This window comes from Nerophis lumbriciformis, linkage group LG09 (assembly GCF_033978685.3).
Source record: "Nerophis lumbriciformis linkage group LG09, RoL_Nlum_v2.1, whole genome shotgun sequence".
NCBI classification, from domain to species: Eukaryota; Metazoa; Chordata; class Actinopteri; order Syngnathiformes; family Syngnathidae; genus Nerophis; species Nerophis lumbriciformis.
The window spans coordinates 17,275,913-17,302,684 of record NC_084556.2 but is presented as its reverse complement, the minus strand read 5'-3'; the positions used below and the strand labels follow the sequence as shown (position 1 = coordinate 17,302,684).

Here is a 26,772-nt window from a genome sequence, read left to right as displayed (position 1 = left end):
TGTGGCAAGTGGCCATTACACCGCGCTGATGGCTACTTAACTCTTCTTACATGCTATGAATTGAGGCTTCAATTAGGTCTGGAGTGCTCCTCGTGCCTGGCTTTATTGATTCACATATTGAAAAACAACCGTCCTACAGGCACAATTGCTTGTTTAAAGCGCCGCACCGTAATAACAAGCATGTCCTCTGTGCTATCAGAGGTAATTGTTGTCTCTGGTGTGCACCGCTTTCACGTCTCACTACCACAGCGAGGACATCCATGTCGCTCCCTGTTTGCCGCCAGTCGCTCAATTCTGAACTCTCCCCAAAGTGCATCGCTCCCCGGCCCTAGTTTAACCTCCTGAAAAAAGTCACTTGGCTCCACTGAGCAAAAGTTTGATTTTCTTTAAAAGCGTCTTTTTAGCAGCGCTCGAATGACTGTGTATAACGCTATACCTCGGTTTACAAGTGGAATACGCTCCAAAAGGTCAGAGGAAATCAAATCGTACAAAAACCGAAGCGGCTTTTTACTATAAAGTATAAGCTAAATCTTATTAGTCCAATCCAGACATCCAAAAGTATTAACGTGAAACACATTTAATGGAGAATAATTGTAGTTTTACATGCAGAAAACAATGATAATACTTTTAACCTCACGTTGGTAACACTTTAGTATGGGGGACATATTCTAAGTAACAAAGACTTAATTTAGAGGGTTAGGGTTAGGGTTAGAGTTGGGGTTAGTTGTATAAAAAGGCCATGCAGAATAAGGCATTAATACGTACTTAATAATAACTAATTAAGAGCCAATATGTTACTAATTTGCATGTTAATAAGCAACTAATTAATGGTGAATATGTTCCCCATACTAAAGTGTTACCCTCACATTTACCCTAGTTGAAGACTCTTATTGGTTTTTGATTGATTGAGACTTTTATTAGTAGGTTGCACAGTGAAGTATATATTCCGTACAATTGACCACTAAATGGTAACACCCGAATAAGTTTTTCAACTTGTTTAAGTCGGGGTCCACTTAAATTGATTCATGATACAGATATATACTATCATATGTACTATCATCATAATACAGTCATCACACAAGATAATCATCAGGTGTATACATTGAATTATTTACATTATTTACAATTCGGGGTGTGGAGGGGGGGTTGTTAGGTTTGGTTGTTATCATCAGTCATCAACAATTGAGAACAGAGAAATGGATATTGAAACAGTGTAGGTCTGACTTGGTAGGATATGTACAGCAAGTAGTGGACATGGAGAGAGAGAGAGAGAGATCAGAAGGCATAAGAAAAGTATCTACATTTGATTGTTTACATTTGATTATTACCAATCCGGGGAGGGTGTTAGTTTAGGGTTGAAGTTGCCTGGAGGTGTACTTTTATTGCGGTTTTGAAGGAGGATAGAGATGCCCTTTCTTTTATACCTGTTGGGAGCGCATTCCACATTGATGTGGCATAGAAAGAGAATGAGTTAAGACCTTTGTTAGATCAGAATCTGGGTTTAACGTGGTTAGTGGAGCTCCCCCTGGTGTTGTGGTTATGGCGGTCATTTACGTTAAGGAAGTAGTTTGACATGTACTTCGGTATCAGGGAGGTGTAGCGGATTTTATAGACTAGGCTCAGTGTAAGTTGTTTTACTGGTGAAGACGGGGATGAGTGGAGAGGGAAGAGGGGAGGGGAGAGCTGCATTGATTGATAGTTATTTCTTGAATTTAATGGTTTCTTTATCAAAGCGCTCGCACTCGCAACTTTCTTTGCAATGGTGGGTTACTTTCTAGTAGTACTCCAAAAAAAAAGCACAGAAACTGAGTCATCAATGAGTAAGTAAAACTGTGGCACGTGATATACATGCTCCATAGTGGTACACCAAGGAATCACTTGGTTAAAGTACAGTGTTTTATTTTCCCATATTCAAACACAGTGCGAGTGTTCAATCTGTGTGTAATGTTACAGTGGCCAACAATATTAAATACTTGTTATATAAAACCTCTGCCTTGTTTTTAATGAATACTTTGGCCTACTACGCTACTGTACTGTATTGTTGGCCATTATGGTGGTACTTGGGGAGCCAAGTTTTTTCTGAGGTGGTACTTGGTGAAAAAAGTTTGAGTTGGATTATTTCTTCTGGTACTCGATTCAGCGGAATGATAAAAGGGCAAAGTGACTAGTTCAGGGGTAGGGAACCTATGGCTCTAGAGCCAGATGTGGCTCTTTTGATGACTGCATCTGGCTCTCAGATAAATCTTAGCTTACATTGCTTAACAGGATAAGTACTGAATAATTCCGCTGGTAATCACAGTGTTAAAAATAACGTTCAAAATATAAAACATTTTCATGCATTTTAATCCATCCATTCGTTTTCTACTGCACCTGTTCAAGAAGTCGCATTAATGGTAAGAAGTATTTTATTTATTATTGGTTAGCTTCAGAATAACAATGTTATTAAAAAGAATGAGAGACTTATTATACTCTAAAAATGTTGGTCTTACTTAAAAATGCACGCATTTAGTTGTATTCAGTGTTAAAAAAAATATTATATGGCTCTCACGGAAATACATTTTAAAATATTTGGCTTTCATGGCTCTCTCAGCCAAAAAGGTTCCCGACCCCTGGACTAGTTTGTTACACGCAACGTTTGGCCGTACGATAACCGAGATGGTATGCCGCACAAAAAAACAGCTGAAATTTTTGTAGAAAGTCGTATCGTATTAACACTGCTGTGTACAAACACTGAGGTACCACTGTTTGAGCATTTATCAATGTCTTCTTTAAAGACAATTCACAATTTAAAAAAAAATGTATTTAGTGTGTCCTACCCTTACACTATCCAGTACTAGTATTAGTTTTTAAAAAAGTAAATAAAAAAAAAACATTCATGATAAATGTACCTCCATACTTCCCTGTGGTTCTAATTTCAAAACATATTTATCATACAACCCATATTCACTATACAGGTGGTGTTTTAGTAACATTTGAACATTCTAAGGAGTCATTCCCTATATATTGTTGATATAGTGTTAAGTGAATATTAAAACTAAATAAAACCACAGTAAAGTAAATCCTACTGCCTGATGGAGACAACAAGACGGGGTTTGCAGAGCGCTACTGTCACCTTTTAGAGGTATGTGTGAACTAATAAGTGCTGTGTGATATATATATATTTATTTTAAGTAGAGATGTCCGATAATATCGGCCTGCCGATATTATCAGCCGATAAATGCGTTAAAATGTAATATCGGAAATTATCGGTATCGTTTTTTTTATTATCGTATCGTTTTTTTTTTTTTATGTTTTATTAAATCAACATAAAAAACACAAGATACACTTACAATTAGTGCACCAACCCAAAAAACCTCCCTTCCCCATTTACACTCATTCACACTCATTCACACAAAAGGGTTGTTTCCTTCTGTTATTAATATTCTGGTTCCTACATTGTATATCAATATATATCAATACAGTCTGCAAGGGATACAGTCCGTAAGCACACATGATTGTGCGTGCTGCTGGTCCACTAATAGTACTAACCTTTAACAGTTAATGTTACTAATTTTCATGAATTACTAGTTTCTATGTAGCTGTTTTTATATTGTTTTACTTTCTTTTTTATTCAAGAAAATGTTTTTAATTTATTCATCTTATTTTATTAATATTTTTGAAAAGTACCTTATCCTCACCATACATGGTTGTCCAAATTAGTCATAATAATGTGTTAATTCCACGACTGTATATATCGGTTGATATCGGTATCGGTTGATATCGGTATCGGTAATTAAAGAGTTGGACAATATCGGAATATCGGATATCGGCAAAAAGCCAATATCGGACATCCCTAATTTTAAGTTGTTCAAATTAATGTACAGTATGTAACTAATGCAATTACTCATATTATATGGAGCAGCCAGACTTGGTCCTATGTTGCAGTGAGTTCCATTTTTGGTTCTATGGTCACATATTTCCTCAATCACATCACTAGTGGCATCATAAAAAACACACCCAAAAAATGTTTAAGCAAAATATTCCTCTTGTGTATTTTATCATTGAGATGTTCTTGGAGCTGAAGTGATGATTGTTTGAACTCCAAATTGTACATATTGTCTGAACATATTCAAAACACAATTGCAAAATAATGTGAAGTTGCACAAACTCCCTCATTAAAGTAACTGCAATGTCAAAATAGCTGGCTCGTTTCCAACACAAAGGTAGACGAAGACGTCTGCACAGAGCTGCACTCAAATAGAAAGATGGGATAGACTTTATTTATCCCACAATAGGGAAATTATATGTGTGCAAGTAAACAAAAGATGATGCCGTTCTGACACCATAAGCCGATTTCATCACCACTATGTATATCTCATTAACAAGCTTTAGAGGTGTGGCATTAAATTCAAAGGCGCTTAATTTGTCCAAATGTATTCCAGCCTGTCAGCATGATCTGTAAATGTGAAAATTAACACCTATGAAGAAGATATGAATTTGTAAATTGTAATCATATTCAAGAGAAAGATAAGCACAGGTTTACTTTCACTTCTTGAGCCAGCTTCTGTATTATGCTTTTGTTTTTGCAAGAAATGGACAGTAAGATGTCCTCCAGCATGTTAGACGGAAGCACACAAAGCCATCATGTTAAAGTGGAAAAAAAAGTGTTTACACGTCTGTATTTTTCACCCTGCAGCGGGAACCACGTACATCTTTGGGAAAGGAGGCGCTCTCATCACGTTCACCTGGGCCCCTAACGAGCGGCCTAGCACCCGAGCCGACCGACTGGCCATGGGCTTCAGCAGCCTGCAGAAAGACGCCATCTTGGTGCGGGTGGAGAGCACCCACGGGCTCGGAGACTATCTTCAGCTGCACATAGTGAGTGTTTGAAAGGAATAGTTTCTCTGCAAGGTTGACGTTATTCATCCTGATTTTGGAATTGTGTTCAGAACTGGTCATTATGTGAATTACTCAGAGTGAATATGAACACACTTGTGGTTATAAATGTTGTAATAACATCAACACAGGAAATTCCCTAATCCAAGCATCTCCTGTAGCTAGTTGCAAAGGAACTATTTTCCACCTGAAAGGAGAGTGGAATGCACAGGGAGTCTCACTGCCTGGTCACTTATTTCCCTTCAAGGACACAACACAATAAATACACTCTGTGTTTGTATCTTTGCAAACACGTACACACATAGTATCGACTGTGCGTGTGTGTTACTTTCGCTTTATTGGACATCTCCCAAACAACTTCACCAGGGAGGGGCTGCAAGGACAACAAAAGCATGTGAACAGAAGGACAATCTAGAGCAGGGGTTTCCAAAATGTTTTACTCAGGGGCCATAAAATTAATTTGGCCAGGGTTTAGGCTATATATACAGGTATCTCTCTCTCTCTCTCTATATATATATATATATATATATATATATATATATATATATATATATGTATATGTGTGTGTGTTTATATATTTATGTGTGTGTTTATATATATATACAGGTAAAAGCCAGTAAATTAGAATATTTTGAAAAACTTGATTTATTTCAGTAATTGCATTCAAAAGGTGTAACTTGTACATTATATTTATTCATTGCACACAGACTGATGCATTCAAATGTTTATTTCATTTAATTTTGATGATTTGAAGTGGCAACAAATGAAAATCCAAAATTCCGTGTGTCACAAAATTAGAATATTACTTAAGGCTAATACAAAAAAAGGATTTTTAGAAATGTTGGCCAACTGAAAAGTATGAAAATGAAAAATATGAGCATGTACAATACTCAATACTTGGTTGGAGCTCCTTTTGCCTCAATTACTGCGTTAATGCGGCGTGGCATGGAGTCGATGAGTTTCTGGCACTGCTCAGGTGTTATGAGAGCCCAGGTTGCTCTGATAGTGGCCTTCAACTCTTCTGCGTTTTTGGGTCTGGCATTCTGCATCTTCCTTTTCACAATACCCCACAGATTTTCTATGGGGCTAAGGTCAGGGAAGTTGGCGGGCCAATTTAGAACAGAAATACCATGGTCCGTAAACCAGGCACGGGTAGATTTTGCGCTGTGTGCAGGCGCCAAGTCCTGTTGGAACTTGAAATCTCCATCTCCATAGAGCAGGTCAGCAGCAGGAAGCATGAAGTGCTCTAAAACTTGCTGGTAGACGGCTGCGTTGACCCTGGATCTCAGGAAACAGAGTGGACCGACACCAGCAGATGACATGGCACCCCAAACCATCACCCAACCATGCAAATTTTGCATTTCCTTTGGAAATCGAGGTCCCAGAGTCTGGAGGAAGACAGGAGAGGCACAGGATCCACGTTGCCTGAAGTCTAGTGTAAAGTTTCCACCATCAGTGATGGTTTGGGGTGCCATGTCATCTGCTGGTGTCGGTCCACTCTGTTTCCTGAGATCCAGGGTCAACGCAGCCGTCTACCAGCAAGTTTTAGAGCACTTCATGCTTCCTGCTGCTGACCTGCTCTATGGAGATGGAGATTTCAAGTTCCAACAGGACTTGGCGCCTGCACACAGCGCAAAATCTACCCGTGCCTGGTTTACGGACCATGGTATTTCTGTTCTAAATTGGCCCGCCAACTCCCCTGACCTTAGCCCCATAGAAAATCTGTGGGGTATTGTGAAAAGGAAGATGCAGAATGCCAGACCCAAAAACGCAGAAGAGTTGAAGGCCACTATCAGAGCAACCTGGGCTCTCATAACACCTGAGCAGTGCCAGAAACTCATCGACTCCATGCCACGCCGCATTAACGCAGTAATTGAGGCAAAAGGAGCTCCAACCAAGTATTGAGTATTGTACATGCTCATATTTTTCATTTTCATACTTTTCAGTTGGCCAATATTTCTAAAAATCCCTTTTTTGTATTAGCCTTAAGTAATATTCTAATTTTGTGACACACAGAATTTTGGATTTTCATTTGTTGCCACTTCAAATCATCAAAATTAAATGAAATAAACATTTGAATGCATCAGTCTGTGTGCAATGAATAAATATAATGTACAAGTTACACCTTTTGAATGCAATTACTGAAATAAATCAAGTTTTTCAAAATATTCTAATTTACTGGCTTTTACCTGTATATATATATATATTTTTTTTTTTTTTTTTTTTTTTTTGTATATATACATATACATATGTGTATATATGTACCGTATTTTTCGGAGTATAAGTCGCTCCGCAGTATAAGTCGCACCGGCCGAAAATGCATAATAAAGAAGGAAAAAAACATATATAAGTCGCACTGGAGTATAAGTCGCATTTTTTGGGGAATTTTTTTTTTATGAAACCCAACACCAAGCATAGACATTTGAAAGGCAATTTAAAATAAAAAAAAGAATAATGAACAACAGGCTGAATAAGTGTACGTTATATGTGGCATAAATAACCAACTGAGAACGTGCCTGGTATGTTAACGTAACATATTATGGTAAGAGTCATTCAAATAACTATAACATATAGAACATGCTATACGTTTACCAAACAATCTGTCACTCCTAATCGCTAAATCTGATGAAATCTTATACGTCTAGTCTCTTACGTGAATGAGCTAAATAATATTATTTAATATTTTACGGTAATGTGTTAATAATTTCACACATAAGTCGCTCCTGAGTATAAATCGCACCCCTGGCCAAACTATGAAAAAAACTGCGACTTATAGTCCGAAAAATACGGTATGTATATATATATATATACATTTATGTATATATTAGGGGTGTAACGGTACGTGTATTTGTATTGAACCGTTTCGGTACGGGGGTTCCGGTTCGGTTCGGATGTGTACCGAACGAGTTTCCACACGGACATATTAAGTAGCGTAACGCACGTTGTGTAAACAATGCACACCGAGGCACAACACACGGCATGCTAGCAGCTAACGGGCTACGATTGACTAACCATACGTCCTCTTTTCACCGTACATGTCCTCTTTTGCGGAGCTGTCAGGGCGGAGTTTCTTAAATGCCTCAAATGTCCAAAATTTTGAGTGAGGGTTGCGTGTATTTTCAATGGGTTAAGAAGGAGTTAAAAACAAAACAAATTGTGCGCACAGCAACATTCGTGAGGGTGGGGCAGAGACAGAGAGAGCTATGATAAACGTGCATGCGTCGCCAGGCTCTGCTTTTTATCCATAGATTTATCAGATTTAATTTTTTATTATCTATAGCAGGGGTGTCAAAAGTGTGCCCTGGAGGCCATTTGCGGCCCACAGCTAATGTTTTAAAGGCCCACGGCACATTCTAAAAATACTATTGAAAAAAAACAAAAACATAACAAAAGTGAAATAAAAAAGCTTAAAGGTTAAATGTAATTTAGAAAATGTTGCAATGTTGACTAATAAAACAAAGCTATTTTTTTTTTCTTTCAAACTGTCATTGCTCAAAACATAATATTGAATCAAAACCAATGTTATTATGAACTATTGACCTATCCAAGGTTCCCATTACTTCACATCAAATATTTCACTAAGAAAATATTTTTGGTGGAAGATTTTGCAAATTTGGTAAATAAATAACCCAAAAATTTATATTTTGTTGTTTTCTTATTGTACCGGAAATGAATCGAACCGTGACCTCTAAACCGAGGTATGTACTGAACCAAAATTATTGTGTACCGTTACACCCCTAGTATATATATACATATATATATATATATATATATATATACTACTATATATATATATATATATATATATATATATATATATATATATATATGTATATATATATATATATATACATATATATATATGTATATATATATATATATATACATATATATATATATATATATATATATATATGTATATATATATATATATACATATATATATATATATATATATATATATATATATATATATATATATATATATATATACATATGTGTATATACTGTATATATATGTATGCATATATATACATATGTGTGTGTATATATATATGTGTGTGTATATATATATTTGTATGTGTATATTAATATATATCGCGGTATAGCTTGGTTGGTAGAGCGGCTGTGCCAGCAACTTGAGGGTTGCAGGTTCGATCCCCGCTTCCGCCATCCTAGTCACTGCCGTTGTGTACTTGGGCAAGACACTTTACCCACCTGCTCCCAGTGCCACCCACACTGGTTTAAAAATGTAACTTAGATATTGGGTTTCACTATGTAAAGCGCTTTGAGTCACTTGAGAAAAGCGCTATATAAATATAATTCCCTTCCACCTACAATATGATACATTAAGACGTTGACTTTGTGTGCTTCCGTCTAACAGAATCGCTAAGTTTATGTAAAAAAAAAAATGTTTACTGGTCCGAAAAAAATGATTGGTGTTCAAGGCGGTCACTCCATCCGTCTCAACACATACAAAAGCTGTCCAAGAGAAACAACAAACAATTTGCAGCCATGATGTTGTTATGGTAGAATATACATTCAATGACAGCTCACGCGAACTATCCAAATCAGTATTAATAGCTAACAACACCTAAAGCTAAAACGCGTGTACGTGTTACGTACGCACATAGATATGTCCTGGAAAACGGGCGGGATATAAGACTTAAAACACATTGGAAAGTTAGCACCCTCTAGGCATTTGTGTAAATGTTGCAAACAGCCCCTTTAAGTGAGCAAAATACAGAGGGAAAATGTGCGTGTCTGTCTTCATGAATATGCAGAATATTGGCTGATCATCAGCATGCTCACAATACTTAAAGAGATGCCACAATACATAAAGAGATGCAAATATGATTTATTCAGCACGTGCAATGTGATTTATCAAGGCTGAAACAGTTCTGCGGGCACTATTTTGCGTCTTTATTCAGCACGTTTGTCATCTTCGTGCAAACTGGCCCAGTTACACACACGGCTGTGAGAAAAGTGGTGATCACGCAGCAAAGACAGACGAACAGATAATTATCTGGCCTATGTGTGTGTCAACATATTTGGAATGACAGAAATAACTCAATATTAGGCCTATGGTTTATTCAGCAGTATCTTTTTTTATGCTTTTATAGTTGCTGGATGAATTAAGAGGCTGATTAAAACAAATTAAATTGATGTGTTTTGGTTAGGGATTGGAATTGATAAGATTTTTCCGGGTTCCGATTTCACTTTCCATTCTGCTTAACAATTCGGTTCTTTATCGGTTCTCTTATCGATTCTTATTTTGGAAAAAAAGATAACAAACAGATGGATTAGCATCATTTTTGTTTATTTTAGCGCAAACATGACCTTACAAAGCCAACAGTGAGGTCTTAAGAGGCACATAGCATAGAAAAAAAACTTTTGAAAATAGATTTTTTTTGTTTAAATTCTGGAGAATTTAACAAAAGAAAACATGTAAAAATTACACAAGAATGTTAATTTTTTGTAACCTTTTTAAAACTTTAAAAAATCTTTGTCATCTACCTAGCAACTATACCGTGCAATATGTCGTGCAAAGGTTTGTTTAGAGTTAAAAGGTGAAACTAATATGATGACATGGGCTCATGGCATGCAATATTAGATATTTTGAACCTTATTTTGATATAATGTTTGATGTTTATTGCTTACAGCTTATGAAAACCTTAAAATTAAAACCTTTATTTATTTTTTTTTAAACTGTAAGCCATGATCATCAAAATTATAATACCGTATTTTTCGGACTATAAGTGGCAGTTTTTTTCATAGTTTTGCCGGGCTCCAGTGCGACTTATATATGTTTTTTTCCTTCTTTATTATGCATTTTCGGCAGGTGCGACTTATACTCCGGTGCGATTTATACTCCGAAAAATATGGTACATAAAGGCTTGACATATGTCATTCTGCATGTAATGAGTTAACATCACATATTAGTTTCACATTTGAATTTGAATTGCTGACATGAATGGCCTTATATTCTAAGTTTATAAGTTCCAACTGTATAACATAATGACTGAGCGAAAATGTAGTTGGAGGAAAACATGCAACATTTCTCTTAATACAATTGAAACATTCACCTACCGAAGGAGCATCTGTGTGGCAAATTGGTGTAAACTTTTGACCACAAACTTAGTCACTGCTCGGTGACATTCCTCGTACCTGGCCGAGTGGTACACTTCCCTGCCGCCACGAAAACTTGCGGCAGACGTGAACTGGAGCCGTTACTGCCCGCCTCCAAACCGGTCAGAAAATGTCTCATCTAAATGAGAAGTCATTCATTTCAATTTAACAGGTATTAGTGCTAACATTATCGGTGGTATTAGTAGCTGTTATATTTACGTCAGATGACTGCTGCTGCCTGGGATGAGATCAAAAACACAACATTCATTACATGCTGTATGTCCAATTGATTCAGAATATTGATCGTATGTCCTCTTGATGAAATAGCAACCTTGGAAATATTAAAAGTAGCACTGTTGCGGTCTTTTTTAGTAAAATGTCGGCAAACGTCGATGCGCTTTCTCCGCCCGGGAACACGCCATCTTGCTGACATCACTACGCACGTTGCATAATGACGTCATTCCCAATCCGGAAGAACTGCTAGACAAAATGGCAAGCGATTCCAAGGAATTGATACACTGGGAACCGGTTCTGGACCAGAACCGGTCTTCGATTCACATTCCAAGTTTTGGTGTTTGCTGCCGTTTTTTAATACTGTTAGTTGTTTTTTTTAATTTAGGAAATATATTATAACATATCCCTTATATTAAAAAACATTTTGCAATATGCATTTTCTTGCAATTGGATCATTCCAGACGCACGAACGCACTGCGCTGTTGTGATGGTTCATTGCCTCCTTGCAAAGTGTCAGCTCGCTAAATATTGTTTTTGTTGTCTATACATTGCAATTCTTGCAGAAAAAGGATTCACAGACTAAATATGTTAAGTTAAAGTTAAAGTACCAATGATTGTCACACACACACTAGGTGTGGTGAAATTTGTCCTCTGCATTTGACCCATCCCCTTGATCACCCCCTGGGAGGTGAGGGGAGCAGTGGGCAGCAGCGGTGCCGCGCCCGGGAATAATTTTTGGTGATTTAACCCCCAATTCCAACCCTCGATGCTGAGTGCCAAGCAGGGAGGCAATGGGTCCCATTTTTTATAGTCTTTGGTATGCCTCGGCCGGGGTTTGAACCCACAACCTACCGATCTCAGGGCGGACACTCTAACCACTAGACCACTGAGTAGTGCTGTCAGATCAACACCATTGCACACAGGTTGAAAAGCATAGCAACATGAATATGGATGGAAATGAGTGTTTCCATGGGCACATAATGCAGGTACTACATGCAAAGTGTTATAGTTTGCACATGCTGTTTGGCACTTGGTATATGGATCTTAGTAGGTCAGGCCCAAAGTGTAATGAAATGTGAGGTGTGTATTTTGATATTGAAATGTTGCACCCGGCAGCACGGTGGAAGAGGGGTTAGTGCATCTGCCTCACAATACGAAGGTCCTGAGTAGTCCTGAGTTCAATCCCGGGCTCGGGATCTTTCTGTGTGGAGTTTGCATGTTCTCCCCGTGACTGCGTGGGTTCCCTCCGGGTACTCCGGCTGCCTCCCACCTCCAAAAGACATGCACCTGGGGATAGGTTGATTGGCAACACTAAATTGGCCCTAGTGTGTGATTGTGAGTGTGAATGTTGTCTGTCTATCTGTGTTGGTCCTGCGATGAGGTGGCGACTTGTCCAGGGTGTACCCCGCCTTCCGCCCGAATACAGCTGAGACAGGCTCCAGCACCCCCGCGACCCCGAAGGGAATAAGCGGTAGAAAATGGATGGATGGAAATGTTGCACCCCAGGTGTGTGCATTGCAAACTGTCAAACAAATTAATGAAATAAGTCATGTAAAATCAACTGAAATACTGGTTTTGCACCTTCATCCAAATCCAAATGTCATGCACAAGCCTACAAAGGAAAAAAGTTAATGTTGTTTTATTTAGGGTATTGTAAAGAAAAACATGGAAACTAGTGATTGAGGCAAAATATGTATATTGACGCATCAGTAGCAGTCTCAATAGTCTACACTGTCAACTGCACAATGAAATATTTCTGCAAAACAACTAATACAATCAAGTTGCATTGCATAACCTTATCACCGGTGTTTATTACACATATGAACAAGAAGAAAAGCGACAAAGAAGCGAGCTTTCTCTCGTGATAAAGCGGTGCGTTGGCAAAAGAAGCGACACCTCAGCAGCTGTCATCAAGTGTGTCTGTTCTGGAGGGAAATCAGCCTTTTTAGTATGTAGCCGCAGGACAGATGTGCTGTGATGGAAAGCAGAGGAGAGAGCTGTCAAATGTCTGTGAGTGGTGTATTAATTAAACTCACAGCTGCTTAATGTGTTGTTCAGTCCAGTGCGTATTTTTAATATTGGATGTTGTTATTGTATCCCCTTCACACTTCTATGCTCTGTGTTTTACCAACAAAAATGAGTGGGGTAATAATTCTCAATGATACCCTCAAATAGCTGTGGACCAGAGTTGAAAGGGTTGTATTTGGTGTGATGTTCTCACTTTGATGTTTTGCAAGCGTATATATGTTGTTTTTTTGCCTGGAATTACCAGTAAGTCTTTCCTCAGCGACATGCACAGCTTACAGCTTGTAATTTTTTTCCCTCATGGCTGACAACTTGCTGTGCTCAGACAGTTTGACACATTGACACATTATTAAATGCTCAGACAGAGAAGGAGTTCACAGGGTGAGATGGCTCTTTTTGGGCTCCTCTCACATAACACTCAGATACATTCCAACTCCTTTAGAGGCTTTCGAAACTTTCTGTCATTAGTCATCTCACAATCAAAGGAACACATATGATATAAAGACTGTTCCAAAAGTTGAAATACTAATGTTTTATTTTCTAGTTTCATCATTTTTAACAGGTTTCATATACAATTATTTATGGTTTGTACCAATGCATGCTAAGCCATATATGTATGGTTGATGAAAGAACACTCAAGGCCCAAGGTCCACATCAATTTAATGTGGCCCGCGAAAGCCTGGAAATAATAGACGTCAATAAGGTTCTTAATCTTTTTTCACAAAATGTATTCATTCTTTCCATTTTTGCAGAGAAAATATCTATTAAATTGTGATACTTTCTAATAATAATATAGGATAAGATAGGCTAGCACCTTGTCATTGCACTTAAAACATACAAAAAAATGTAATTGTCAGCACTACCTTATTCTCTAATACAGTGGTTCTTAACCTGGGTTCGATCAAACCCTAGGGGTTCGGTCTGTCGGCCTTCGGTGGAGCCTCCGCCGTGGAGGTCAAGACAAACCCGACTCATCGTGTAAATAAAAACTTCTCCCTATCGGCGTATTATGGTTATGGCAACAGCAGAAGTCAGACTGATTTGCAGGTGTGTAATTTGTTGTGAGTTCATGCACTGTGTTGGTTTTGTTCTTTGAACAAGGTGATGTTCATGCACGGATCATTTTGTGCACCCGTGAAAAAACATATAACTTTGTCTTGAATTTGAGAAAAAAAACATTGTATTTTTCACTAAAGAAAGGTTCGGTGAATGCGCATATGAAACTGGTGGGGTGCGGTACCTCCAACATGGATAAGAACCACTGCTCTAATGCAACACATTTTATGGTATCATACATTCCAAACCTTTTTTTTTTTTTACTAAAATAGAAATAAATACTCAAATATGCATTAGAAGTACCAATTCAAAGCAATTGAGCCATCAAATTGCACACTCTAAAAATTGTAGAATTCTGGTGGTTTTACAGCATACTGGAGAAACAATACCACTATTTTTTAATGGTAAAATGCTGGCAAATGAGCTGACATTTTGTTACAGTAAGAAAAACTGGTATCGTTTTTTTCCATTTACAGATATACATTGTCTTAACTTTAAGGGTCCTCTCTTTTGCACTGCTCTCCGAGATCTAAAAATGGAATTGATAAACTGCTCCCTCAACCCAATTGTCTTCTCGACGAGAAGCTCAGGTTCAGAGAGAACCTGAGCATCCCAGGGAGACCATTGCAGTAAAAGACGCTCTGAAATCCTGCCCCTTCTTCATAAACACCGGGAAGTTCAACTCTGTTCGTGAAGCCGAGCGGAGCAACATCAGAATCAGAATCAGAATCAGAAATACTTTATAATCCCCGAGGGGAAGTTAAGATTTTCATCACAATCCCATTCAAGAGCAGACAAACATTACAATGACAGAACAGATTATCATTTATACATACAGCTACAAAAGTAAAACAACAACAAAAATAAAATAAAAAATATATACACTGCGGTGGCCTCTGCGGTGTTCCACATCATCGTCTGCTGGGGTGGGGTGAGCATGGCCAGGGACAGGAGCAGACCCAACAAAGCAACCAATAGCGCCGACTCCACCCTCAGCCGCCCCACTAACTCTCGGCCAGTGTTCAGTCTGCATGGATGAACCTCCAGGCCTATAGACATTACATGCACTTACTACACGCAAATATGCACACACCCCCACACGCCATCCCGCCACTTTAAGTCCCTTGCGGTGTGACAGTGGACAGAGGGCAGCAGCACACCCCTCCCCCCTGTGGCAAGTCTCGTAGTTTTTTTGTATGCCGTAACGTGTACCGGTATATGTGCTATCGTGGCTAAAGGGTATTTTCTTAGTCCCAAACTAGGGTTGTACGGTATACCAGTACTATTGAATTGATTGATTGATTGATTGATTAATTGATTGAAACTTTTATTAGTAGATTGCACAGTACAGTACATATTCCGTACAATTGACCACTAAATAGTAACACCCGGATAAGTTTTTCAACTTGTTTAAGTCGAGGTCCACGATAATCAATTCATGGTAATAAAGTACCGTGGTACTAATGAAGTAAAAACGGTATTATAATGCTTTTCAAAAATACCGGTACTTTTATTTTTCATCGACATGATGTGCGCCATGCTGGCAGGAAAGCATGTTAGTCAACACGCACTGACAGCACTTGCAAGCAAAAACAGTGTGAAGACAGAAGATGGAGAATGAATGTATTTTGTCTTTAAACCTAAACTATAAAGGTGGAGCTATTTAACACTAAAGCAAAACATAGCTAGCTAGCAGCTAAAGTCTCCCCGTAGTGTTTTAGCTACTTCTAAATCACTAATCCTCGCCACCATGGCGACTCATAAAGTAAGTTTCTTACAAGTATCATCCCTGCAGGACGAGGAATAGCTAAACATGCTTCACTACACACCGTAGGAGAATACGATAGCTCATTGCTAACAGCAAGGTGGTGCTCCTGGATGTAAACAAAAGGGTGTGTCTACGCAGAGCCGTATCTAGTCGATACTACAATGATTACATCAAGATTTTTTAGTAACACTAAATCTTCTTTTATTTGTATTATGTTTATAAACTCATGAAATACATCCCTGGAAACAAGAGGACTTTAATTATGATCAATGTATGATCCTGTAACTACTTGGTATCGGATTGATACCCTTTTGTGGTATCACCCAAAAGTTATGTACAGTATCCAAACAACAGAAGATTACATGCTTATTACATTTTAACAGATGTTTAGATAAAACATGTTAAAACAAAAAAATAATCAGATATTAATAGTAAATGAACAAATATATTAATATTACATCCATGTTCTACCGCTTATCCCTCATATTTCTAAAAAAATATATATATATATTACAATGGGAAATGACGCAATATGTTACTGCATACGTCAGCCACAAAATTAGGAGTGTTTGTTTGCTTACTTACTACTAAAAGTGAAGTTTTGTAGTATGTTCACTATGTTACTTAATGCCAAAATTGTTCTCTGATTGCAATAACAAACATGTTTGATTCATCATAATATTTTGTGTTAAAATAAAGCCAATAAAGCCAATAATGCCATTTTATGAGGTACCATTTATTTAGAAAAGTATCAAAAAACACATTTTGGCACTGGTATGAAAATATTGGTATAGAGACAACCCTACCCCAAACTGAGCATCCCCCCACCCCCCCACCACCACCGCCCCATAGGAGCTAAGTCTGAAATTTACTTTTTATATTCAATTTCCCCCCATGTTAAACTTATCTATCCAAAAACAATAATCGTCAATGGTATGGTAAAAAAAAACTGTGATCTCAGAATTTTACTGTGAAAAAACAGTGGTACTGTTTTACATTTACAGCAATATGCTGTAAAAAACAAAACAAAAAAAAACATCTATCTACAGATTGTTTTTTATAGGTGTACATAGGGCTATCTCGATATATTTTTACTTAAACTCGATATTCAATATATATCTCGATATATTATCCGGTGAAAGTATACATATAAAGATGTGAATTTTTGAGCGAGATTCACTGAAATTGAAGTGAATGACAACTGTACTGTAAACAGGCAGTGGCACTTTTATTAACCCAGTTAATCAAGATGGGTATTAACAGCACAGAAAATAAACTGTTTAAGTAGCACAGAATTACATAACATAAATAAAATAGAAAAATATTATATCTACGTAAAATAAATTACATAGCTGTGCAAATAATACAAAATGTATCAAACTCAGATAAAAAAATAATTTGCAGGCAGACACTTAAATTCCCACTCGACGATGTAATGGACTGTCACACACGTACATTCTGGTCAGCGCCAAGTAAGTGACTTGACTTAATTGTGCGGCCCCCTCCAGCTCCATGCGGACCTGAGTGAAGACAGCCTTTTTTCACGTCCGCTTTCCCACGATATAAACAGCGTGCCTGCCCAATCACGGTATTCCATACGAGGCGTCCGGCATACCGCCGATGAGCATGGTGCAGATGGAGAAGATCTTCTCGGCGTCCGTGTAGGCGCACACGTTGCCAAAGCCGACGCTGGTCATGCTGCTGACGGTGAAGTAGAGTGCGGCGATGTACGAGCTGCACACCGACGGGCTGCCGACCGTGTTGTTGACGTAGGGCATCTCCAGGCGTTTGTCCAGCTTATGGAGCCATCCTTGGGGAAGAGACGGGAGGACAACAGGGTGACAAGAACTAAATCATCCAGACTAGAGATAAATTGTATTATTATGTTTATCTTACCTAAAAATAAATATATTTATTAAAAAAATGTTTAAAAACTAAATACATTTTTACTATATTTTGCTAAAAACATAAAAATTAATTGTATTTTTATTTTTATTTTTTCCGACTCCTTATTACATCCAGCCATATAATTATACATTAAAATAAACATATTTGAAATAATTTTAAATGATCATAATAATTTATTAAAACGACCATATTTAATTATTAAAATAATTGCTTGTTTATCAACAACTTGAGCTCTCAGAAGCCAAGTTATGTTATATTCCTTAAGATTTATTTAAGCAAGTTTGAAGTATCAATTATCTAAACACAGTTTTGTTTGCATATTTTCAGGATGTAGATATATATATATATATATATATATATATATGAAATACTTGACTTGGTGAATTGGGCAGCACGGTGGTAGAGGGGTTTGTGCGTCTGCCTCACAATACGAAGGTCCCGAATAGTCCTGGGTTCAATTTCTGTGTGGAGTTTGCATGTTCTCCCCATGACTGCGTGGGTTCCCTCCGGGTACTCCGGCTTCCTCCCACCTCCAAAGACATGCACCTGGGGATAGGTTGATTGGCAACACTAAAATTGGCCCTAGTGTGTGACTGTGAGTGTGAAAGTTGTCTGTCTATCTGTGTTGGCCCTGCGATGAGGTGGCGACTTGTCCAGGGTGTACTCCGCCTTCCGCCCGATTGTAGCTGAGATAGGCTCCAGCGCCCCCCGCGACCCCGAAGGGATTAAGCGGTAGCAAATGGATGGATGGATGGACTTGGTGAATTCTAGCTGTAAATATACTCCTCCCCTCTTAACCACGCCCCCCACCCCCCACCTCCCGAAATCGGAGGTCTCAAGGTTGGCAAGTATGGGCAAGACACTTTCCCCACATGCTACCAGTGCCAGCCACACTGGTTTAAATGTAGCTTAAAGGTGTAGATAATGGGTTTCACTATGTAAAGCGCTTTGAGTCTCTAGAGAAAAGCGCTATTTAAATATAATTCACTTAAGGAACTCAATGTAGCCTAATGTAGTCTGCAGTCACATAGCGACACCTGTCAGTCGATAACCCAGAGCAATTATAGGGTTGCACCGTTATTTGTGGGTCATTATTTTTTATTTGCATTGTTTTTGCAATGCCTCACACGATGAAATCTACAGTACCGTATTTTCCAGACCATAGGGCGCACCAAATTATAAGGGGCACTGCCAATGAATTGTCTATTTTTGATCTTTTTTTTCATATATTAGGCGCACCGGATTATAGGGCGCATTAAAGGAGTCATATTATTTAATTTGTTTTCTAAATTTAAAGCACTTCTTTGTGGTCTACATAACATGTAATGGTGGTTCTTTGGTCAAAATGTTGCATAGATTATGTTTTACAGATCATCTTCAAGTCGCTTTCTGACAGTCGCTTCTGGATGCGTCGTTTTGTGAGCGGTCGTCTTTACGAGTCTTCTCCCCGTCATCTTTGTTGTAGCGGTGTAGCGTGCAAGGATGGGAGTGGAATAAGTGTCAGAAGATGGAACTAACTGTTTTAATGACATTCAGACTTTACTTAAATCAATAACAGAGCAGGGTCTTCTCATCCGGAAACAACAACACAGGAAATGTGTCCCGTGAAAAACCGGGAAAAACTAAAGTTCCTTGGGTGAATATTGTATACTCACTACACCGGTATGTTTTAGTGCTTTCATGGCGAGTTTACTGACATATATAAGTAAGAACTTTACACTACTTTATATTAGAAATGGCAATAGCGAAGGATGAATGTCCCATAACAAGAAGATAGAGGAAAAAGAAGAAGCTTATCGACTCGCGGATGTGCGCAATTTTTCCGGCCTTCTACAGATCCCAAATGCAGATCAGCAGGTACCAGAAGGTAAGAAAAGTTGCTTTTGCATAATTTTGCAAAACAAAACGCCAGATAATATGTCTTACCTTATACACACACCATAATAATACTCGTATGTTTAATGCGCCGACGATTATTCAAACGGTGCGGCTTCATAGCTCCAAAGTCGTACTAAAACATTTTGATATATTTTTGAGCGCCGTGTGTAATGTTTTATATTTTCAATGGAACATTTAAACTGTTGGTGTTGTTTACTTGAGACATATTGCAATCATAGTGCTGTCTACTCGTATCTCTTATGTTTGACTGCCATCTACTGGTCACACTTATCATTACACCATGTACCAAATAAAATAGCTTTGAGGTGAGTAAGCTCAACCAAACTTATTCCTTACATTAGGCGCAACGCGTTATAAGGCGCACTGTCGAGTTTTGAGAGAAAAAAAAAGGATTTTAGGTGCGCCTTATAGTCCGGAAAATACGGTACACATATCTCTATATGATGTAATAGTTTTTTTTGTTTCTCTGACTATGTTTACAATAACAACAGCACGGCAGATAACAAACACTGCGGGAGCGGTCGCCTTTTTGCGCTCGCTATCCCAGGCTGTAACCCGCCGACCGCCGTGCTGCTGCGACAGGAAAAAGAAGCGGAAATGACGCACATTGCGGAAATGACGTTCTCTGTGCATCGAGACGTTCTCCGTGCACCGGCTAAACACAACAGTGACACCAAGTGTAATTACAATATATTCTACAGTTCCAAACATCTGTGTACTTTTTTCTTGTTCATTCTTAATTTGTTTTATTATGTTTTTATCTTATTTTGTGTTAAAAACAAAGATAAAGACATTTGACGAGATTGGAACTTTTTTAACAAAGCTTTTCTTGTGGAATACCTGATCAGCCTCATCCAGACTCATCCTCCAGCGGCCCCCAGTTTAATTGAGTTTATGACCCCTGCTTTAGTGGAAGCCAGCTGCTTTGATCATTTTGGACAAGAGTGACTGCGCAAAGATATTAGTGCATGTGGAATATTAGATTTTTAAGTTTTTACATTGAGCTGCCATTTCCCTTGAGAAAAGCGCTGTGGATTGCTTCACAATCGGGATTAGAGGCACATTTTCGCTTGCTTTTATTTACCGGCTCCCCTGCCATATTATCACTATGTTGAGTATGAAGAGTTATTTTAGCGGACTATTGGGATTACAACAGATAACACAGCAATGAATTGCCTACAACACTGATGCAAACTCCCACTTGGATTTAAATATGCACTAAGAAAGATAGTCACTGGCCCCCTATCCCTAGTCTTTTTCACGGCGCTGAATAGATGTGCTGACAAATGTGTTCTGCACCATATCAATGGTAAGAAGGCTGTCGGCAAGGTTAGGTTTTCAGAGATATTACAAGGACAGACCCCTTCCACAAGAGCCTATGTCCTTGTGGAACAGAAGACATCACGTGGCTGTCACACCTCCTGGTACAGGCAGCTTCTTGAATAGGGCAAATAGAGCGTCATACAAAAAGGAGTGTAGTTTTGCTTCGCCAGCACTCAAAAGGTCCTCGGGGACATGTTTTGTAATCACGTTGAATGACTGAGTTGAGCAGAAAAGAAAAATGTTGATGCCGTGTGAGGTTTTTGGCAGGCTACTCGGACTTAGGAAATATTATTATTGGCCGTTTTTGACCATGACCTAAATGAATACACAACAATATGCTTTATGACTAACGTAAGCAGTCCGATATTTGCAAATTCCAAGCAGAAAAGCACGACGGCTGTTTTATTGCAAAATCAAATTGTCCAAAGTCCTACTGTCCACTGCTGCTGGAGCTTGTTGGTCTGTTCTACGATTTTTAGGACCTGCAGCTGCATGTGATGTCCTTATTCATTTTTTTATAAAGAAGCATTTTTACACATCTCTTAAGATACCTGCCAGGTGTTTGCTGTCTTCAGAATAGAATAGCCTTTATTGTCATTGCAGAAGCAACATCATTGAATGCAATCGCATCTAACAGTGCTGATAATGAATGATAAACATACAAAAGGCCATACACATCACACATTCTGATATTATTATTCCGTCTGCAAAATTGCACACCTTTTTAGAGTTGTCGTTTCCAATTGAAGAGTTTTTGTAGGGATGGGACGTTACATAGAAGCTAATGACACTGGAATAAATGTTGTCATGATCCGTTAACCGGATCATGGCATGATTTATGTTGGTTATGTTTCTGTTTTAGTCTGTTTCCTGGGTGCACCCTCTTTCCCTGTTTATTGTTGGTTTCCATGGGCACTGATTCTCCTCACCTGTCTTAGTTGTGCAATTAGTGTTCCCACCAGGTGTTTTGGTTAATCACTCCCCTTTATAGTTTCCTGTCACCCAGCAATAGTTGCTGGGTCAATGTTTGCTTTATCCTCGCTTTTTAGATTATTCTGCCGTCCAGCATTCCCCATTTTTCACCCTTGGTGACATTTTGGTTTTTGTTTAGCTCCACGCTTGCTAGCGTCCTCTGTTTTGTAATTTTGATCCTGCCTAAAATAATTAAAAATAACTTAAATCTTACCTGCACGCCGCTCCTGCTTGTCTTCTGCCTTGGAAGGAACACGACAATCTCAGCCATGCGTCAAAGACGTAACAAAATGTTACACTGCTAACATATCTTCAGAGAGAACTTTCTTGAGAACAGTAGTCTCAAACTCGCGGGCTGCAAATTGGCCTACGATATTTTGTAGTCCCCACCTTAATATGAAAGTTTAATGTAAGTGCGGCCCACAAATTTTATATGAATGAAACTTTATAGTGTTCTTTGCATAGCTGAGCGAACCTACCATTCTACATCCTACCATTCCAAAGTCCTACTGTCCACTCCTGCTGGAGCTTGTTGGTCTGTTCTACGGGTTTTAAGGACCTGCTGTCAAAGATCCTCTATACGACAGCGCTTTGGCGCTTTTCAAAATCTGCTGCAAAAATGTGAGTCGAAGTCTTGAATTAAATTTACGTCGGCCGCCAGTTAATTAGCCATGCTTTCGAGGTTAATAGCAATAATACAACATTCTCAAATTGAAAAAGTCACAGGTACCCTCAGGTAAAAGTAAATACATCTTGTAATGTATTAAATTCAGGCACTAAATGGGTTACATACTTTTCCCTGGCTTTAGTCTTCCTTATGTACTGAGCCAGTGTTCGTGCCACATAGTTGGACAGGGCAAATGACTTCAGTTAGGCTCCTTTCTAGAATAAGCCTGCAGTCGACTGTTCTTGCTTTGAATATCCTAGTGGGATGTTGGAGGTCTCTGAAGACACTTAACACCTCCGTATGTAACACCAACCGCGTCAGCATGAATAATTATTTCATCCCGAAAGGATTCCAGCGGGATTTTACATATGATTATAGGGCGAGTGCAAAGCACTGAGACAGCTTTTACATCACGCAGCAGCAGCAGCAGCCACCTTGGGAGCAAGATGAGGCTCATTTCTGTCTACATATTCGGCTCGTCATTCAATTTTGGAGAGTTTGAGGGAGGGAGAGTGATCTAATATGGCACAAATCACGGAATAAGCTGTGAAGGAACCGCAAACGTTTGACACGCCAAATATAAAGCACTACTGTATGCAGTGTTTAAGATCTTTACACCTTGTCAGTAAAGTCAGTAAATATTGTGTTTTTCATGTGCCACAGAGGTCTAGCGCATTTTTATTTCAACTCAACACTACACCCACCCTATTTCTCTGCATTTTCACTGCCTTGTTGAAGGGGCCATACTGCAGCTGGAGTTGGAATAAAAACCCTGAAGCTTCTGCATATCTTATTTCACTCGGCGAAGAGACAAAAGATTTATGCACGCTGAAACGGCCCTATTATAATGTCTATCATGCATGAGCAACATTGCTGACATTCTTTTTATAGTCATGTCTGTCAAGGATCCTCTCTAATTAACGTTTACCCTGTTACTGGGATTCTGTCATGCACGGCGAAACATAACCAATGGACACTTTATTAGGTACCCATCATCTGTTTTCGTCACACAACTGTCTTACAATCTATACTCATCACTGCTACTTGAAGATGCATAAAGGAGAGGAAACGGGACAATTTTTGGTGTATTATTACTCAATTTACTGTATTGGCCCGAATCTAAAACGACCCTGAATGTAGGGCGACCTTTCATTTTCAAGACCCTTTCAGTGACGTGCGGTGAGGTTCATGACTGGTGAGGCACTGACTTCATCACAGTCAGATTTACAAACATATGAACCCTAAAGAGTATCTTATTCACCATTTGATTGGCAGCAGTTAACGGGTTATGTTTAAAAGCTCATACCAGCATTCTTCCCTGCTTGGCACTCAGCATCAAGGGTTAGAATTGGGAGTTAAATCACCAACAATTATTCCCGGGCGCGGCGCCGCTGCTGCCCACTGCTCCCCTCACATTCCAGGGGGTGAACAAGGGGATGGGTCAAATGCAGAGGACAAATTTCACCACACCGAGTGTGTGTGACAATCATTGGTACTTTAACTTAACTTTAACTTTACACATACAAACTGTAGCACACAAAAAAACACATTTAATTAAAAAAACGTTATTATGGTCTTACCTTTACTTATAAGTGCGGGAACAGTGGTGTTTGTGTTAGAGGAGTTGTGAATGAATGAAATATGAAATCCGTGCTGCAGTCTGCAGGTGTACCTAATGTTGTGTCCCTGCAGTTGTTCACGGCTCCTCCGGCGCGAGCAATGTTGTTTTTGCACTTTTTGGCTTCTTGTTAAGTGACTTTTTTTGGGTGGATTCGGTCTTGCACGTGGAGGGTTTGGGTGTGGGCTTTGGTTGGTGTGGCGCTCCCGTCGGGGGGTGCAGTCTGCGGCGCAGGTGCGTTAACCGGCACCAGGAGGCGGGATTACGCGAGCCTCACACAGTGCGTCTTCGCAGCAGTTTTATGATTGCTCAGCACAAGAAATACGTTACACACATACAGTTGTTGACAAAATACACTGTACATTATATACCTCAGCTAACTAAACTATGGAAATGTATAATATAATTCATATAGCAATACGGTCTCACTGCACAGCAGGCCAGCAGTTAGCCGAGTCCATAATCCATGGTGAGGCACAACTGAGTGACGTGCCTCAACTGGCTGCTGATCACCGCACCGTCTCTTCTCAGTATTTGAACGGCAAATGTGAAAATTCAGCGATTTTGAATAAAAATAATCTAAAACTGGTGAAGTTAAATGGAAAATAACTTTATAGTATAATCACTGGATACATATAACAATTAAATTTTTTTTTTTTCTTTTCACATTTTTTTTCTTTCTATGATGGCTGCCTCTAGTGACCGCACGTCACTGGACCCTTTGTAAGTCAGATATTTAAGATAAAGTTATAGCTCAAATTGAAAAATCATTTCAGTTTGTTTGATTACTCTGCTTCATTGATTGCCAGTATTTTTAAAGAATAGCATTTAAACCTTTTTGTTGTTTGCTAACTTGCCCAACTTTCGGGAGATCTTTTCCCCAGCGTCTTTCTCAGCCTCATTTACACTGCACACCAAATCTGATTTTTTTTGCCCTCAAGTGACACGGATCTGATTTTTTTGCCAGTCTGAACGCTCCAAAGTGATTCAAATCTGATCTTTTGGCATACGATTCAGGCCACATCAGGAGGTAGTCCTGAATCCGATTGGAATCTAATCTTTTCAAATGTGACTTCAGTCTAAACGCAATGCGACCTAAATGTGACTTTTCAGTCAGCTTTGTGCGAAGTACGTCATTCGTGTTCGCCGGCAAAGACGCAGTCGCCAGCGGAAATTAATATTTCATCACAACATCTGGTTTTGGTGAGCAAAGTCTATTCAAAGCGACCAAATTTTCGGTGCATCACTTGTCAATAGTGTGCAAATCACGCCTCGTCTGCATCTTTTATGATTAGACAAGACAACACATATTTGCAAGGCCATTTTCAAGAAGGATATTTAAAGAGAAACTACATCTTGTGAGACCATGTCGGCCAACCCCGGAAGCTAGCTCAGCTGTCGTTGAAATGTGAGTTCAGGTATTTTATTTCTTTATTTTTTTCACGTTTAAAATGTTTTTTGCAATTGTAATTTTGACAGTACCACATAAGATATGTTTTAATTGCTGATGCGGGTTTATTGATTTTTAAATGCGCCAGAAAATAACCCGTTTTGTACAATGTCCAGTAGGGTGTAAATGTGTTTCTGTATAGTATTTCTCCAGCAATGGTCATGTGGTGACATAAATGATGGTATTTTGAGAGGTAATCATTGAAGTTGGACATCACTGAAGGCCTAGGTGGGAAACGCACGGCCCGCCACTGGCGCAAATAATAGGCTATAGGTAATATATAAATATATATTTTGATTTCGACGAAGAAATAGCGATTGTTGAAGGACCGAAACTGACACTATGGCGTATTTGCTTACATGTGAGTTGAAAAATAAAGCTCACGTAGATCCATGCTCTTGTCCGTGCCCCCTTACTTAACAGCCAATAAAAGATTAGAACCCTCACAAATACATCAAACTATTTTACGTACATTGATATGTTATATTACCTTTAATTTATTTTCACATTAAAAAACACTAATTTTTAAGGTGTGGCAGGTTTTATTTTATTTTGTAGTAGTAGCAACTTCCTCCTGGTCAGTTTTGTTTTTACTTCATCGAACTAAGCAGGCAAGTGACGTCGAGGACTCATTGGGTCCTGTGCGCGTTTACACTGGAGTCTGATTAAAATCACATTTTCCTTGCAGTGTAAACAGTCAGCAGGAAAACATCAGTGTAAACCTAGTCTATGTGTTGCGATCGCATCTCCCAAGGTCACTAGTGTGTTTAAGTGACAGGAAGAAAACCTCTGACTTGCTTGGGGTTCTGTCATTAATAGGCACCATCTACTGGTTAGCATGTATAAAT

At 38.8% G+C, this 26,772-nt stretch overlaps 1 protein-coding gene across 2 annotated transcripts in view; it reads left to right on the top strand.

Annotated features, from left to right (window-relative positions):
* LOC133607627 (neurexin-2-like) overlaps positions 1-26,772 on the top strand; it is a 416,009-nt gene that overhangs the window by 369,903 nt on the left and 19,334 nt on the right. For both annotated transcript variants that reach the window (XM_061962447.1, XM_061962448.1), the window contains one exon: positions 4,676-4,857. In XM_061962447.1, coding sequence (XP_061818431.1) covers positions 4,676-4,857 — 182 coding nt within the window. The remainder of the gene's footprint in view (positions 1-4,675; positions 4,858-26,772) is intronic.